The 15,840-nt window shown below is 38.0% G+C and overlaps 1 protein-coding gene across 4 annotated transcripts in view; it reads right to left on the bottom strand.

Annotated features, from left to right (window-relative positions):
- The window catches only part of NCKAP5 (NCK associated protein 5), an 859,247-nt gene that overhangs the window by 5,372 nt on the left and 838,035 nt on the right, over positions 1 to 15,840 (bottom strand). For all 4 annotated transcript variants that reach the window (XM_027835634.1, XM_027835633.1, XM_027835635.1 and 1 more), the window contains 2 exons: positions 10,992 to 14,755; positions 10,124 to 10,301 (listed from right to left, as the gene is read on the bottom strand). In XM_027835634.1, coding sequence (XP_027691435.1) covers positions 10,124 to 10,301; positions 10,992 to 14,755 — 3,942 coding nt within the window. The remainder of the gene's footprint in view (positions 1 to 10,123; positions 10,302 to 10,991; positions 14,756 to 15,840) is intronic.

The raw sequence follows: 15,840 nt of genomic DNA, 5'->3' as shown, positions 1-15,840 counted from the left end.
TGAGTATGAAACAGTACCTGACCTCAAGGAGTTTGCATTTGAGTGAGGAAGATGACATGTATACACAGATATACATTTATCCATTAGTAGTACAATCGGGGGAAAAAGTTGCAAAAGTAGGCTGGAACCAGCAAATGGTGAGCTGTGAAGGGCTGGTTTGTCGAGTTTGTATTTTATAAGTAAAAAAGACAGCCACAAATTTTTTGGAGTAGAGGAGACAGGTCAGACCTTGACCTTAGGAAGATTGCTGTTTTGCAGCTGTGTAAAAGGAAAAGCCATACACTTGGCAGGAAGAGCAATGAGGAGACTTAGAATATTCTAGATGAGACATGATAGGTGCCTTAACTAAGGGGGTTAGAAACTGAGCAAAGAGAAAGGGACAGACGGGAGAGATGTTATGTACAATCATACTTTTAATTGTCCTAAGTTTACTTTTTTTCAGACTCAAAGGGCTGTGCCCCAATTCTAAAATGGGAACAAGTCCATGTTCACCCTATTCCTTTTCTTAGGTTTCAGTCACAATCACTTTCTCTTCATCTTTCCAAACCAAAGAATTGTAGAATGTGAAGCCTCATAGATTTTTTTTAAGAGCTAGAAGAGACCTTAGAAATCATCTATTCAATCACTTCATATTACTAATGAGGGAACCAAAGTCTAAGGATGTTAAGGAAATTGTTCAAGGTCACATAGGAAGTTAGAAGGAGACCCAGCATCGGCCTACACAGACCAGTCTCAATGGTACTCCCTCACCTGGAATATACTCCTTTATCTAAACTTTCTAAATCCTTTTCTTAATTAAAGACTTCGCTCTGGTGATATCAATTTCATGAAGCTTTACTTGGTCTTCCTCCACAATTTTTCCAAACAGCAATTTTTTCTTGCTTTTTTTGCCCTCAATTACATTCTGCCTTGCATTACATCTATTTGTGCACATGGTATATTTTACCGATTAGATTGTGAAGTGTTTGAGGGCAGGGATCACATTGTTCATCTCTGTCTAGCCAGTACCTGGCACAATGTCTTGCTATGATAGATTCTTAATGAATGGTCAATGAATTCTTCAATGGAATTATAATGCGAGTAGAAAATTGAACTTATTACCCAAAGAATTACTACTGCTTGAAATTCATAATTTATTCCAAGAAGGTTTTTAAAAAAATAAATTAGGAAGCTGGAAGTCTGACTATTAGTTGAGTCCTTTCTGTATGACCCCTCTCTGCCGCTAAACTTTCTAATCTGCACCCCTAAAGAAGCACCCTCCTCCCCAATGGTGTAGTTGTGTTTACAGGGGCTTAGTTTTTGTGTGAAAGTTAGACCCTCTTCAGTTCTGTGATGCCTTTCTTGTGCTGTGTTAGTCAGGACTTCAAACAGTTTTCCAGGAACTGATAAACTCTAGTTTCAGGTTAGCTACAATTTTCTGTTTTGCTTGCAAACTGAGGCTGCTCCTTTCCTTCAAATGACTCATACTATTACTTCTAAGTAAGACTTAAAACCTTTTAGAGCTGAGCAGGAACACAAAAGCACTAGGGTGCCATAGCCATCCCAACCCAGTTAGGGATACTTTTTATACTGGTCCAACTATCTGTAGTTAGCCCTGGATAATTTATCATAGAAACAGGGCTGAAGGACAAGGCTTATAATCACTAGGTCTCCAAGTATCCCATGGATAACATGGCATATTTGGTCCCTGTAGAAGAGATTCAGTACTAATGACGAATTATGGGAAATAGGAAATAGAGGGGAAATGTCAGAAAAGTGAAGTGACGTAACTGGTAAGTGAGACTCCTTCAGTCAACCTGACGTATTTATGCTAATAGACCTAAGTAGAAAGCAGTAGATAATTAAAAAAAATTTTTTTAATTGGCTATGGATGACAGCTATAATTTATTTTGGCAGCAGATTCCCTTTACTAATTATATTATTCATAAACTGAAATTAAAATTAGTTGGCATTCATGAACAGGCACTGGATGAGATCACCCAGATCACAGGGAGGTTACAGGGATCATACTAAGTGATGAGTGGGAGCCAGCTTGGGGTTAAAGAGCCACCGTAAATAATTTAACTCAAGAAAACAAACATTGATGAAGGGCCTACTATGTACAAGCCAGGATGCTAAATATTGGGGATACGAAGACAAAACCAAAAGCATTTCTATCCTGAAGGACCTTACATTCTAGTGGACATAACAAATTCAGGTACATAATAAAACTAATACAAAGAAAATTGAAGAGAAAGAGAATGCTGACTACTGGCCAGGTAGAGGAAGGTTGAGAGAAAGCTTTCTAGAGGAAATAACACTTTGAGTTGAGCTTTGCAGGAAGTCAAGGATTCTGAGATGAAGCATGTGGAATATTAATAGAATATAAACTCACTGAGGGCAGAGAATGTTTTTTTGTTGTTGTTGGTTTCTTTTTGTTTTGTTTTTGGTATCCCCAACACAACACAGTGTCTGGCATATAGTAAATGCTCAATAAATGATTTTTGTTTGATTGTTAGGGAGTGGCTTGTACAAATCCATGGAGGTGAGAGATGGACTATAAATTTTGGAGAGTCATTAGCAGTTTTTAGCCAACTAGTGATTCAGTGGATAGAGGGCTGGGCCTGGAGTCAGGAAGACCTGAGTTCAAATCCTGGCCTCAGAAACTTATTAGCTGTGTGACCCTGGGCAAGTCACTTAACCTCTGTTTGCCTTAATCCACTGGAAAAGGAAATAGCAAACTACTCCAGTATCTTTGCCAAGAAAAACCCATGGACAATATGGTCCATGGGGTCACAAAGAGTCAGACATTATTGGACAACAATAACAAATACATTAAGGGCAGCTAAGTGGTACAATGAATAGAGTGCCAGGACTAAAGTCTAGAAGACTCATCTTCCTGAGTTTAAATCTGTCCTTAGACATTTACTAGCTGTGTGACCCTGGGAAAGTCACTTAAGCTTGTTTGCCTCAGTTTCCTCATTTGTAAAAATGAGCTGGAGAAGGAAATGGCAAACCACTCAAGTATCTTTGCCAAGAAAACCCCCAACAGGGTCCAAAAGAGTTGTACATGACTGAAAAACAATAGTAGGGTTTTTTTTTTGTAGGAATGGAGAATTCATGAAGCAAAATCGTATTTAATAAGGTTGGAAAGGCAGATGGGATATAAGTAGTGATGTTCATTAAATGCTAGGATAAGAAACTTGTATTTTCCTATTGGCAATGGGATAGGAAGCCTGAAAGCTTTTGAGCTAGGGAATGACATGATCAGACCTGTTTCTTGCAAAGATTATTTTGGCAGCTATATTGAGGATGGAATGGAGGAGAAAGAGTCTGGAAGAAGGAATACCAACAAAGAAATCTCTTATTGTATACAGTGAACCAGACAAGAGGTAATAAGGACCTGAATAAGTGAGTTGGCTGTGTGAGTGGAGGATGAGGGAAAGAGAATTGTCAAGGATAATTTTCAGCATATGAACCTGGGTGTAAGATTGGATGCTAATGCATAGTGAGGCCAATATGAGTGTAGATAAGTTTGGAAAATACTGACTAGAGCACAAATCCAAGGAGAACTCCAAGAGGACTATGAATCTCAAAATGACATTTTTCTAGCCCCTACTCTTAAGCACAGACAGAAAGTACAATAAGTAATATTGTTAAATATGATAAGGAGTAGGAATCAAATAGCACCCACATAATTGGGAGTAGTATTTGCCAGTGTTCCTTTTGGCTATTGATGTTAAAAACTAGCATTTTTCTAAGGGAGGTTCTAGGATGCTCAAAGATGTCCTTTAGAGAAGTCTTAGTTTGTTATTGACATGCAGGATGCATGATTATTATTAGTGTCAAAATAGCTTTAAGAGGTGTATCTTTTACAGAGAACATTGGAATGATAACTTTATAGGCCTTAATAAGAGAATAATGCGTAAATATTTTCATGGTTTTATGTTATTTTGTCCAGGATAACATGACCATAGGATGTTTTTTTTTTTTAAATTAACACTTCTGTTTTGCTTTATTTTGTTTTTTTCAGAATATAGAACACCAGTAAAGTACCCATTATTTGAATTGGGTAATACTAGTCTTTACCCCATATCATATAATATAGTTTTATAAAGCAGTTTATATCTATCCATGATCTCATTTAATTCTTACAACATCAAAAGGTATATAGTACAAATATTATTGAATTAATTTCCTAGATGTGGAACTTGAGGTTGAGAGAGATTAAGTGACTTGCCCACTGTCAAAGTGATAGTCAAACAGTAGACCAGACTCATGCCTTCTGACCCCAGCTACAGAGTTCTCTCCTCTACACCACACCATTCCGCAGTCTTCTAATAGATTTAAATTTTTATTTTATATTTACCTGTTTATGTATCTTACTGACTCTCCTCACTGTGAGATCCATGAATGCAGTGACCATGTCAATTTTATCTTTGAATCTCTCCCTGACCTAGGATTGTGCTTTTAAATAGGAGAAGCTTAATAAATGTTCGACAAATAAATGAAGGAGGGGCAGCTAGGTGGAGCGGTGGATAGAGCACCAGCCCTGAAGTCAGGACAAATCTGGCCTCAGACCAAACGCTTGACACTTACTAGCTGTGTGACCCTGGGCAAGTCACTTAACCCTAATTGCCTTTAAAAAAAAAATTAATGAAGGAATTGATAACTCTTTGGGTGAAGTATGTATATAAATTTGATGCTGGATTCTTTATGTATTTCCTCTTTGAATTCCCATAAATTTAAGAGCTTCCCCTAAAGTCAAATTACATTTACAAGGTTCATTTAGAAAGAAGAGGAAATGAAACATCTTAGATTGTGGGATATCCTTGAAAGAGAAGAAAACAACTTGGGAGTCATTGCCTTTCAATTTGTTTAGAAACCCATTTCTTATGGATTATTAAGGGCAAAATGTGCATGATTATTATTAGTGTCAAAAACGCATTAAGAGCTGCATCTTTCACTTTGATAAAGTTGGAGTGACAATCTTTTTTGTAGGACTTAATAATAAGAGATTGATGTGCAATTATTGTCATGGTTTGATGCTATTTTATCTGGGCAGCACTATTCTCATGAGATGACTCCTTTTGGCCTTTTTATTAGCACTTCGTCTTTACAGAGTGTAGAATACAAGTGAGCAAAGGAAGCTACACATCATTTGAATCAAAAAAGAGATAATAAAATGACTATCTCTTCTGTTGCAAGATACGTATATGTATATGAGTATATTACATATGTAGATATACATGCATATTATACACACACACACACACACACACACACGCACACACGTGTATGTGTATACCTATAGCTATTGATCACCTTACTAATTCTGCTAACTTTTCTTGGCCAATGGTAGTTGTGATAGGAACTTGGGATAATCTTCCTTGAGACTTTATGTTTCTGAAACTATTTGAAATTTACAAGAAGATGACATGACTGGCTTCAAAACAATGTACACCAATCTCTGACTTATTTACTTAATGTTCATACTTACTATTTGTTTGACTCTTAATAAATTATTTAAGCTGTCTCAGCCTCAGTTTCCTCATTTGTAAAATGAAGAGGTTGGATTTGATGGCCTCAGGGCCATTCCAACTTTAAATCCATGATTCTGGTATAACTCATCAAAGGAATACTACTCTTTTCCTCTTAAAAAGACTTCTAATTTTATATAGTTTAAGTGAAAGTACAAAACAATATAACCTTTGCATAAATTATATAAAAATCAGAGTGGTATATAAAAATTAAGTGGTGGGTAAGTGATAGCATGATGAAGACAATCCTTTAATTACCACCCTAAAAGAGAAAAGGATTCAGTTCTGCAAAGCATTAAGGTACTTTTGTATATTCTTTAATGCATGTCTATTAATGTTGAAAATGGACTTACTATTACAATCTGTATAAAGGCTTGCTACACACATGTGTCTGTAGTATGTATGGAAATAATTTTTCAGTACTAACAACACAAACAAGAAGATGAACTGAAATGATGGAAGCTTTTATTTTTCTTTAAGACAGGGGGCCGTACATCTTGGTTTATGGTTTTTAATCATAGGATTTGGGTTTTGAGGGGAGTTATATATCACTTACACTATCCCCTTCACTATACAGATGAAGAAACTGAGGTTTGGAGAGTTTAAGTGAATTATCCAAGGTAACACAGGCAGGAAGTAGCAGGGCTTGAATATTTAAATACAGGTCCCAGGACTTCAAATTCAGTCCTCTTTCTATTATGCTATATTGCTTTTTGCTCTCTTAATTAAAGATGAGTCATTAGATTTTTAAATTAAATAAGTATAGTCTGAATTGGAGCTTTTAAGCACAAAGCATTATGACAAATTCTCTGTATAATGCTTTAAAATTTAAAACAAGCAGATATCAAACTCTCCTTAAATTTTTGAAAATAAGACCATCCAACTTATATCTCTCAAAATGAGGCAACTTGGTGGCTCTGTGGATAGAGTGCTAGATCTAGAGCAGAGGTTCCCAAACTTTTTTGACCTACTGCCCCCCTTTTCAAAAAAAAAAAAAATTACTCAGAGCCTCCGTGGAAATCTACTTTCTTTAACTCTTCAACTTTTTTTTTTGAAATTTGCATTATTTCAAGAAAATATAAAATATTTTTTAAAAAATGACACATCTCAAATTTAATAATTTGTGATAAATTTGTGGGTTTTTCCTGCATTGAAATTTGAATGATGCAATACTGCATCATGTAACCATATAGTATTGTATTGTAAACACGTCATTACAGGCACATATTCCTGCCAATGCATGTTAGACTTCCCAACAGTGTGCGACATACTTGCCTGCCAACACTTGCTTGTTAAGACCTGTTGGGGGACTTGACCACTGATAAGTCATAACTTGCATTTTGTATTTATTTGGAAATAAATGTAATCACTTTGACTTTAACTCTGCTATACAATAGACAAAACATGTATGAATGGTTTTTCAAAAATCTCTTCTCTTCTTTCATTATGCTTCCACTGCCCTCTTATTTTTATTAAATGCCTCCCAACTGCACCTGAGGCTAGTAGTGCCCCCCTATTGTTCCAGAGCTCCCCAGGTGTAGTATTGCCCACTTTGGGAACCTATAGTAGGGTCAGGAAGATCTGAGTAAAAATCTTACCACTGCAATTTACCAACTGTGTGACCCTTCACAAGTTACTTAACCTCTCTCTGTCACATGTAGTAGAAGTAATAACTTCCCAGAGTTATTATGGGAATAAAATGAGACTAAAACATTATATTATGATATTATAATTATATTAAGTCACATTTAAAGCATTATATAATTGCTTAATATTCTTCTTCACTGAACTTAGTATTGAAATAGAATCATTGTCATATAATGTAAACTCCTTGAGGACAGGGAATTTTTTATTTTTTTCTGTGTACTCAGTGCTTAACATAGTGCTGTTGTTAAGTCACTTTTCAGATGTGTCTGACTCTTCTTGACCCCATTTTGGGTTTTCCTGGCAAAGATATTGGAGTGGTTTGCCATTTCCTTCTCCAGCTCATTTTCCAGATGAGGACCTGAGGCAAACAGTGTTAAGTGACTTGCCCAGGGTCACACAGCTGTAAGTATCTGAGGCCAGATTTGAACTCAGGAAGAAGGGTCTTCCTGATTCCAAGTTCAATACTCTATTCACTGTACCACCTACCTGCCTGGAACATAGTAGCAGCTTAACAAATGTTTTTGGGTTGACTGATCATTGTTACTCATATTTACAAAGCACTTTCAAAATGCATAAAGTGCTTTCTTGGTGGACTGATGAAATAAATGGTACAAGTGTAAATGTCTCCATTTTAGATATGAGGAAACAAGTACAGAGAGTTAAGTGACTACATAGACTCAGGTTGTCTGTTGTCAATACCAGTTATGTTCCCATTCCTTTTATCTCCGTCCACTAAAGGACACTGCCTCTAAGAATAGCAGAGGTAGAAGAGACTTTGGTGATTAGTCCAACTTCCTCATTGTATGGATAAGGAAAATGATTCCTAAGGAGAGTAAGTGACAGACTCCCTCCAAGTCACACAGCAAGTTAGTGACTAAATTAGAGTCAGAAACCAGGTTTCCTAGCTCTTCTTCCATTGTTTTGCAACTCTGCCATACTGCTTGGCTGTGAGGTCCTACTTCACAATTTATCTGTAAATATGCTCAAAAGGGACAACAGGTTTTCACTATTGTTCTACCACCAGTTCAGGTGAAAACAATCATTACTTTTCTTGGAAATGAATAATTTCCATGGATTATCACACTAAGGTTTACAGAGATAAATTTTTTTTAAAATAATATAATTTACCTTCAGAAAGAAACTAGATAATTTGGTATTTAGCTTAACAAAGTACTTCATCTACTGTGTATGGAAAAGCTTTCTTACATGATTAATTTGTCCTTAATAGCTAACTAAAAAAAAATTAACATCCCTATCATTTATGTATACTTCGGGTAATCTAGGTACTTCACAGGAAAAATAAGTGTGCTGCTTCTTAAAGATATTCTAAGAGGTCTAAATGACTCTTATTGTTACCCTGAGAAAGACTGTGTGGGGGAGAGAAAAAAAGCATGGCAAATTACTTCAGCATTAGGAAATAATAAGAGAGTAAAGATGAAATTGTAGAAGGAAAGTACAGGGATTGTGTGTGTGTGTGTTTTTTTTTCTTTCTTGTACTTCTGTACAGTGAAGATATACCCTAAGCTGTCAGAACCATATTAAATGGGGCATAGTTAAATTGAGTGGCTCTGATAAGGGCTCCACTGTGCTATCAAAGTTTTAGATCAGTTGGATTGAATTTCTGGCATATTGTACATTTCCAGACTTTCATTCTCTCCTTTTTTTTCCTTTCAGTGACACTACAAGGGCAGCCTTAGATACACTTATAATTTGTAGTTTTATAATGCAGGGGACATCTACATTTTCAAAGAAGAGATGATACCATGAAAGCCAAGAGCAAAGAAAAAAAAGTTTTGCAAAGTACACAGTCTGCATACTGTTTCTGAGAACTTGAAAAATGACCTTGCATCTGCCTTGAGTCAAGATATAGTTATTTGAATGAAAAATAAAAATGTGCATTTGCTTAAACTTTAAGTATGGCTGTGGTACTTTAACCTTATGAACTCTAAACATCAATAATGAAGCTAATAGGTTTTCCAGTTCCTATTATGATTATGCCTGAAACATTCTCCTCCCTTGAAATATCTCCCAAAGAAATGCATAATTGCTTCATATTTCAAATTTTCTCTCAAAAATGGTAGCAACTGCTATATTTTTATAGCCTTCTTTTATAAGAATAAAAAAAGTTATGGATATATTCCTTCAATAAAAATCAGAATTTTTGTAGAAATGCTGCAAATACTTCATGAAGAGCAAACGAACAGGACAAAATCAATTATTTGAGTGAAAAGGCTATGAGCATAGGATGTGGGTACAAATGCAATTTGAAATATAAATACTAGTTAAAGTTAACGCACCCTGGGAAGATCTACATGGTTTTTTTTTTGTTTATTTGTTTGTTTTTTAGGGAAACTATTTATTGGTAGTTTCATTTCAATAGTAAGAAGTAAAAATGATGTGTACAACTAAGTTCCAAATAGTCTTCCTCAAATTTTATAGCACTTCCAGCTTGGAGTGGTTTGAATTGGCATATGTGAGTCCTCTTAAAAAAGATACAACATGCACCCCCAAGACATCAACCATAGCTAATATTCATCATTTCCACTTCAACCAAATTTGCTCCTTTTTGCGTTTTTGATGGTGGAGATGATCAACATAAGAATTTCCAGCACAAGGGTATAATTTTAGGAAAGTACATTGGTATCTTTTGATGGGAACACACTGTGATTATGCCATCATTTTGCATATATAGTTGGAGAAAGTCCTCACCAGCAGAAACAGGAAGATCATTACAAGTGTCAGCATTGCCCAGTCCATAATCAAACTGCCAGCTTCTTGTACTGATTCTCATCCTTCCTTCTCTCCTTCTCTCCTTTCCTTCCACCCCCAATATCTTAACTTTATATTTATGTCATCAAATGGCTACAATGCTGTTTGTTTACTTGGATGGAAAGGCCCCATCCTAGCTCAGAACACAGAAATACAATCAAGCTGATGCAGCATGTGAAGGAACTTACCAGGGTTTCATTTGGTGTTTCCAGATCAACTTTGGTTTTGCTGTTTTTTTTGTGGTTTCCTTGAGTGCTGATAGAGTTGCCGGGAGGAGTGGAGCCTTGAGAGTTGCCCTTAGACACACTCCGGTAGGAAACATTATTTGATCCACTTTCAGTCTGCTGTGCTGCTTTCTTATCAACTCTGCAGGTAGAAAGTGATGCCTCTGATAAATCACATTGCCCTTCTTCAATCATACTACTTTACCCATTTCTTTAGTGTTTGAAACAGCCTTCCCGTACCTTTTTGTTTCCATACCTTCGTTTGATAAATATTTCTAAGCAGTTCCCACAAAATCTGTTGTTTACAGTTTCAGGTAGTGGATTAATTTAGTTTTGCCCATTGAATGCTTTATTTTTTATGATGAAAATTGTTCAAAGGGCAAACTAAAAACAATGTATGGTTATTGTTAAATGCCACTCCCCCCCAGGTTAGTAGGAAAATGTAATTACTTTTGGAAAGTTACTAAGTATGTGTTTTCTGGTTTTACAATCAATGAGATGGCATACATTAAAAATATATGCATAATTGTCTTCCATTTCATGCCATATGGTTATGTGCATTCATGGTTCCTGGGGTAGGTTGAATTTCTATCAACTTTGATAAAACTTACCATTCTTTAATTTCAAAGACCATTGGTTTGGTTAACAAAGTAACATGGACCAAATTATCATTTTATTGCTAACATTTTTTAAAAATTTTAAATTCTTGCTAATGTATAAAAGATTGTTACTATGGATTTCTGTTGAGGAAACATGCTTCCATCACATTTACCATCCCTGGAGCCTCCTTTCAAGAAACATAAAATAAGTATGGCAAAGATCAATGAGTTACCTGTTTAAAAGTTCTTTCATAAAGGTATCTTTTGTCGAACACGTGACAGGACTGAGTCTATTCTTCTGTTCAAACTTCATTTGGACATGAATGTCTTGTGGAGTTCTCATATTCCTTTTGCTTTTTAAGACACTGTCTGGAACATCTCCTATTTCTGTTCTCCTGTTGAATTCATTTTGTGTCTCACATTGCAGTTCAGGTTTCCTTTTGTCTTTCTTTTTCTCTACTTTTTGCTGTTTGTTTCCAAATCCCAAACTCTTTGCATCTTTCTTTTCCACTTTGATTTTGGAGATGTCCATTTTTCTGCCACTCAGAGCTGGGAGTTTACTCCTTCGAAAACCAAACCAGCTGGCAATGGAGGGCCCCATCTTTTGTTTGGCCTCCATAGTGGGAGACTTAGTTTGCACTTGGCCCTTTTCCACGTTTTCCTGAATGCAGAGCATGACTTTTTCTTCTATTGTAGGTGGGACGGGGGCGTCTTGGCTTAAATCCCCCATTTCAGAGGTGTCTGATGACTTCCCAGGGATTTCTTGCTTGCATGTACTGCTTACTTCAAGATGACCTAGGCATTGAATCCTTCTTGGACTTTGAAGGGAATTTGCCTGGTCTAACAGATGACTGGGTGATGATGGGGATGGAAGGCATCTGTAAGGGCCATTGCCTTGTTCTTCAGGCATAGGTATGGTTGGGCAGTCTCCCTGAGAGGGGGACCTGTGGGTTTCAACCCTGGATACATTGTGAATCTCTTCTGTTTTGGGAGAAACCTTGAAAGGCAATTTGCTTGGACTGCCATGATGGCTGCTGGAGCTGTTTGTACTTCCATGAGATTCTTGCCGAGAATAGGAATCTTCCAATGGCTTACCAGATATTGAAAGGTTCTCTGTGATCGACCCTGAAGCTGTCTTGTTTGTGAATCCATCGGTAGCAGAGTTCTGGCGTGTGAGAGAATTGCCTCTGTCAGTGGTATTGGTAATGATTTGAGTCCGTACTTTACCAAGCCCTTCAGAGGCAGCAGTGGAAGGCTTTTCTCCAGAATGAACACTGAAACTTTGACTACGAGCTTTAGCCCCATTCATTCCTAGAGCTGGTTTTAAGTGTGGCTTGCTGGAAGAGGTGGACCTCTTCATAAATCTGTTTTCTAATACATCTCCCCTGTTAGCCTCTATGTGGCAGTTCTCAGGTGACTGTGGAAGGGTGCTCTCTGTGGCAAATCCTGAAGCAAAACTGCTTTTCACATCTAAATCCACCATTGACACATTTAGTTCACCACTTGTGGTGACAATTCTTGTTAGATCCAAGGATTTTTCGGGCTTGGACTTGATTGCTATGGCACAGCTTTTGGAAGCCGCATTTATGCTCTCCTTTTCCTGTTTTCCTGGAACAGTGGAACTCTTCCTGAGCAGTTGGGGGGATTTTACAAGTACTTTGAGGCCCACAGGGAGACGGGTCTTCAGTCCTTTGTCACGAGAACCTTGGATGTTGTTTGTGATCTCATGACTTTTAGAGGATGGGGATGATGAGGGACTATTAACCTGAGAGGACACTGATTCATTCCCACTAATGGGGTGAGACTTCGGTGATTTGGAAAGACAGTCAGTGTACTGTCCTCTCTTTCCCGGAGATGAGCTTTTTGAGGAAGGCATTTCTAGTGGTCCACAGCCTAAGGGAATATTCTTGGTAGTCTGTAAGCCTGTGTCAGAAAGACCTTGAATATTTCCAGAAGCTTGGTGACTGGAGACTTTTGTAGAACCTCTTTTAGGAGAAACTTTCGGAGGGCCTGGACCAATCATAGCAAATGTACCAGAAGACAGTTGACTTGTACATCTACTTTGGACTATTTTTTCTTCATTAGATGAGGGGTGAGAGAAGTCAGGCTTTTTGAGTGCCATGATTGATTTTTTCCCCAGGACTTCAGGCATAGCCTGACTAGAAGAAATGGCAGCACTTGGAGATGCTTTCAGTGGGGAAGACTTTAGTGTGGTCTTTGCCATTTCACTAGGGACACTGGTTCCTGGCTTGCTGGATAAAGGTGGTGAATGTTCATAATTAGGCCTGATCAGCAGTGAAGCTGACCTGCCTGGAGGGGGAGGGGGAGAAGGTGATTTGACCACTTCTTCTGGTCCCAAGTTACAGTGTTTATCCTTGGTTGGAGGCTCCCCATAGTCAGTGGGCTCGATGAGAGGTCTTGGCAATAATAGAGAACTCTTAGAGCCCTTAACCCAGTCACTCTTGACAGGATTTTTTAAGCTATGAGGAAGCAGCTTTGGCTGTTTGGGGATATGGGAGTCAGGTTGTAGATGCAAATGATGTACTGGGCTCTGGGCTTTTTGGAACCTAGAGAGTTTTACAGGAGGTAAGGCTGGTGATTTTTCTAGGGCCATGGAGCCAGGAGGTGAGACTACAGATGTGTCATCAGGATCTATTACCTTTGATTTCTGAGGCAAAGATTTCCCCCTGCTCGGTATTTTAGTCAGATTTTGTTTGTGGCTCGTACCCATGGACACGGAAGACACAGAATTGCTTCGGTATGTTATGTTATGTGTAGATTTGGCTTCCTTTTGTCGCTGAGTATTTTCTAGTATTGATCTTCCAGGGCTTAAAGACTCTGTGGGCATCGCAAGAACACCTGCATTTCCAGTCCCAATGATCTCTTTGTGAGTTTTTTTCTCTCTTTCATCATCAGGTGCCTTTAAAATGGTATAGTCTCTTGCATTCATTCCTAGCTGCAAATTAGTGATTCCCTGAGGTAAGAGTTCAGTGTATTCTGCATTGGGCCCAGTTGGAGCTTGGTTGATTGAAATTTCATTTCTAGTAACAGTGACAACTCCAGTCTGATGTGAGCTGAATTCAATAGGCTCCCCATCCTCAGCATCAAATATTACAGTAATACATTCTTCAGAGGAAGTCTTTTTGATGACCCTCTGCTGTTTAATGAAACTAAATGTCTTTGGCCTGCTATCTGAGGGAATGGACGTTCGTTTTTCCTCTTTACTGGAACACACAAGTTGAGATTTTCCGTGCCCTATCAGGATGTCAAAGGTCTGAGTACCAGGAGTTACCAACAAGTCAGAAGGATTTTTCTCATCACTGCTTTCTATATGTAATTCATCAAGGGTTTCATAATCATCAGTATCAGAAAGCTGTAGATTAAGGTCCATATGGCCTAGAGCAGGCAGGTCTTTTCCTTGTTGAAACTGCATGTTTGGGCATAGCTCTCCCTCTGATAGGCAGTTGCTATCAAAATTGGTCAATTTTTCAGGTTTTTCCTTAAAATTAGCAGAGGAAGTGTTTTCTGAAAAGTTTTTCCCACTAGACTCCCAACCAAATAGACTGTCAGAAACACTGTGAGTTAACTTGTTATAGTGCAGCCTGTGGTCTTTGCTTGGGATTTCAGGAAGCAAGGCTAAAGAGGAAGCTTCATCATCAGCATCATCATGGGAATCAGAGTCATAAGTGAACGCCTGTGTGTGCTCTTTGCATGTGTTTCCTGCTTCTGTTGGTATACAATGAGGATGCTCCTTATGGCTGCCACATTTAATCCCTGGGGAATAGATTCCTTCATTTGAGTTCATACAATCTTTATAACCCCATTTGGTTATTACAGAAGGTGGTTCAAGCAATACTTTTCGTTTCTGCAGCTTCCTTAGCCCCTCTAAAATGTGACTTTCTTTAATACGTGTTGGAGGTAGCTCATCTGCAGGACTAGCGAAGTCACTTGGGAGGGATGAGGCAATGCTAATCCTTTTGTCCCAGTTAATTGATGACTGTCAGGGAGAAAAAGTCAATATTAGAAAATAATGAAATAAGCAGGTTGAAAATATCTTTAAAAGAAAAAAAAGTAGCCAATGAGCTTGGCATGTCCTAGTGATATAGCTGTTCATTCATCTATTAATCAAATATTTATTGAGTACCACTTTGTGCAAGGCAAGGGCACTGCAGGGAACACCAGGTCCCTGTCCTCAAGCAGCTTGCATTCTGGTAAGGGAGAAAGGGCACGAACACAACCGAGGCACAATGTTATTAAACAAAAATGGAAACAAAGTGCTTCAGGTGTTCAGAGGAAGGAGGGATTCCTTCTGGTTAGAGTGAGAGAGAGGGCTTCATGGAGGACATATAATTTCAGTTGTCTTCAAATACAAGGAAAAATAAGAGGGAGGAACTGAAAGAATAGCATGAGCAAAAAGGCAGAGTCAGATAGGCACAAGGTCTGTACAGAGAGCACCAAATAGGTCATTCTGATAGAAGCAAAGGAAGTAAGGCCTGAAGGGCAGGTTGGGCTCAGGGATGGGCTTGAATGCTAAGATAAATGCTAAGTTTAGAGTTTTTCAGTTAACACTGGGAAACCAGGGAAGATTTTTAAAAGTAATTTCCCAATAGTTAGGCAGACATCCAGAAATGTATGGTTAGTACTTTAATGCAATTAGTGACCTGAATAAGTTAAAATTCTTTTCTTCAGTGCCTCTTTGAAGCAGAGACTTAGTCCCCAGGAAGAAACCAGTTTGAGGGCACTTACTGTGTACAGAGTACACAGGAAAGGCCTGCTCCCTATTCTTGGCAACCTGAGAGTTCGTCATGTTTTCCCTCACCATTGCTTACAAAAATGTCTCTCTCTGGCCTTTTAAAGGAATGAGACATTTTGCTACAATAGGAAGGCTTAGTAGTTAGATCTATGCCTTCTGTGCTTTCCTCTTTTGTGACCAAATGTGAACTAGGAGGAGTATCCTGCTCCTTCTCCAAAAAAGAAAGAAAGGAAGGAAGAAAGAAAGAAAGAAAGAAAGAAAGAAAGAAAGAAAGAAAGAAAGAAAGAAAGAAAGAAAGAAAGAAAGAAAGAAAGAAAGAAAGAAAGAAA

Source organism: Vombatus ursinus, unplaced genomic scaffold (genome assembly GCF_900497805.2).
Source record: "Vombatus ursinus unplaced genomic scaffold, bare-nosed wombat genome assembly UNPS02014816.1, whole genome shotgun sequence".
Taxonomy (NCBI): Eukaryota; Metazoa; Chordata; class Mammalia; order Diprotodontia; family Vombatidae; genus Vombatus; species Vombatus ursinus.
Note: the sequence above shows the minus strand (reverse complement) of the source record. Positions and strands in the feature narration are given on the sequence as shown.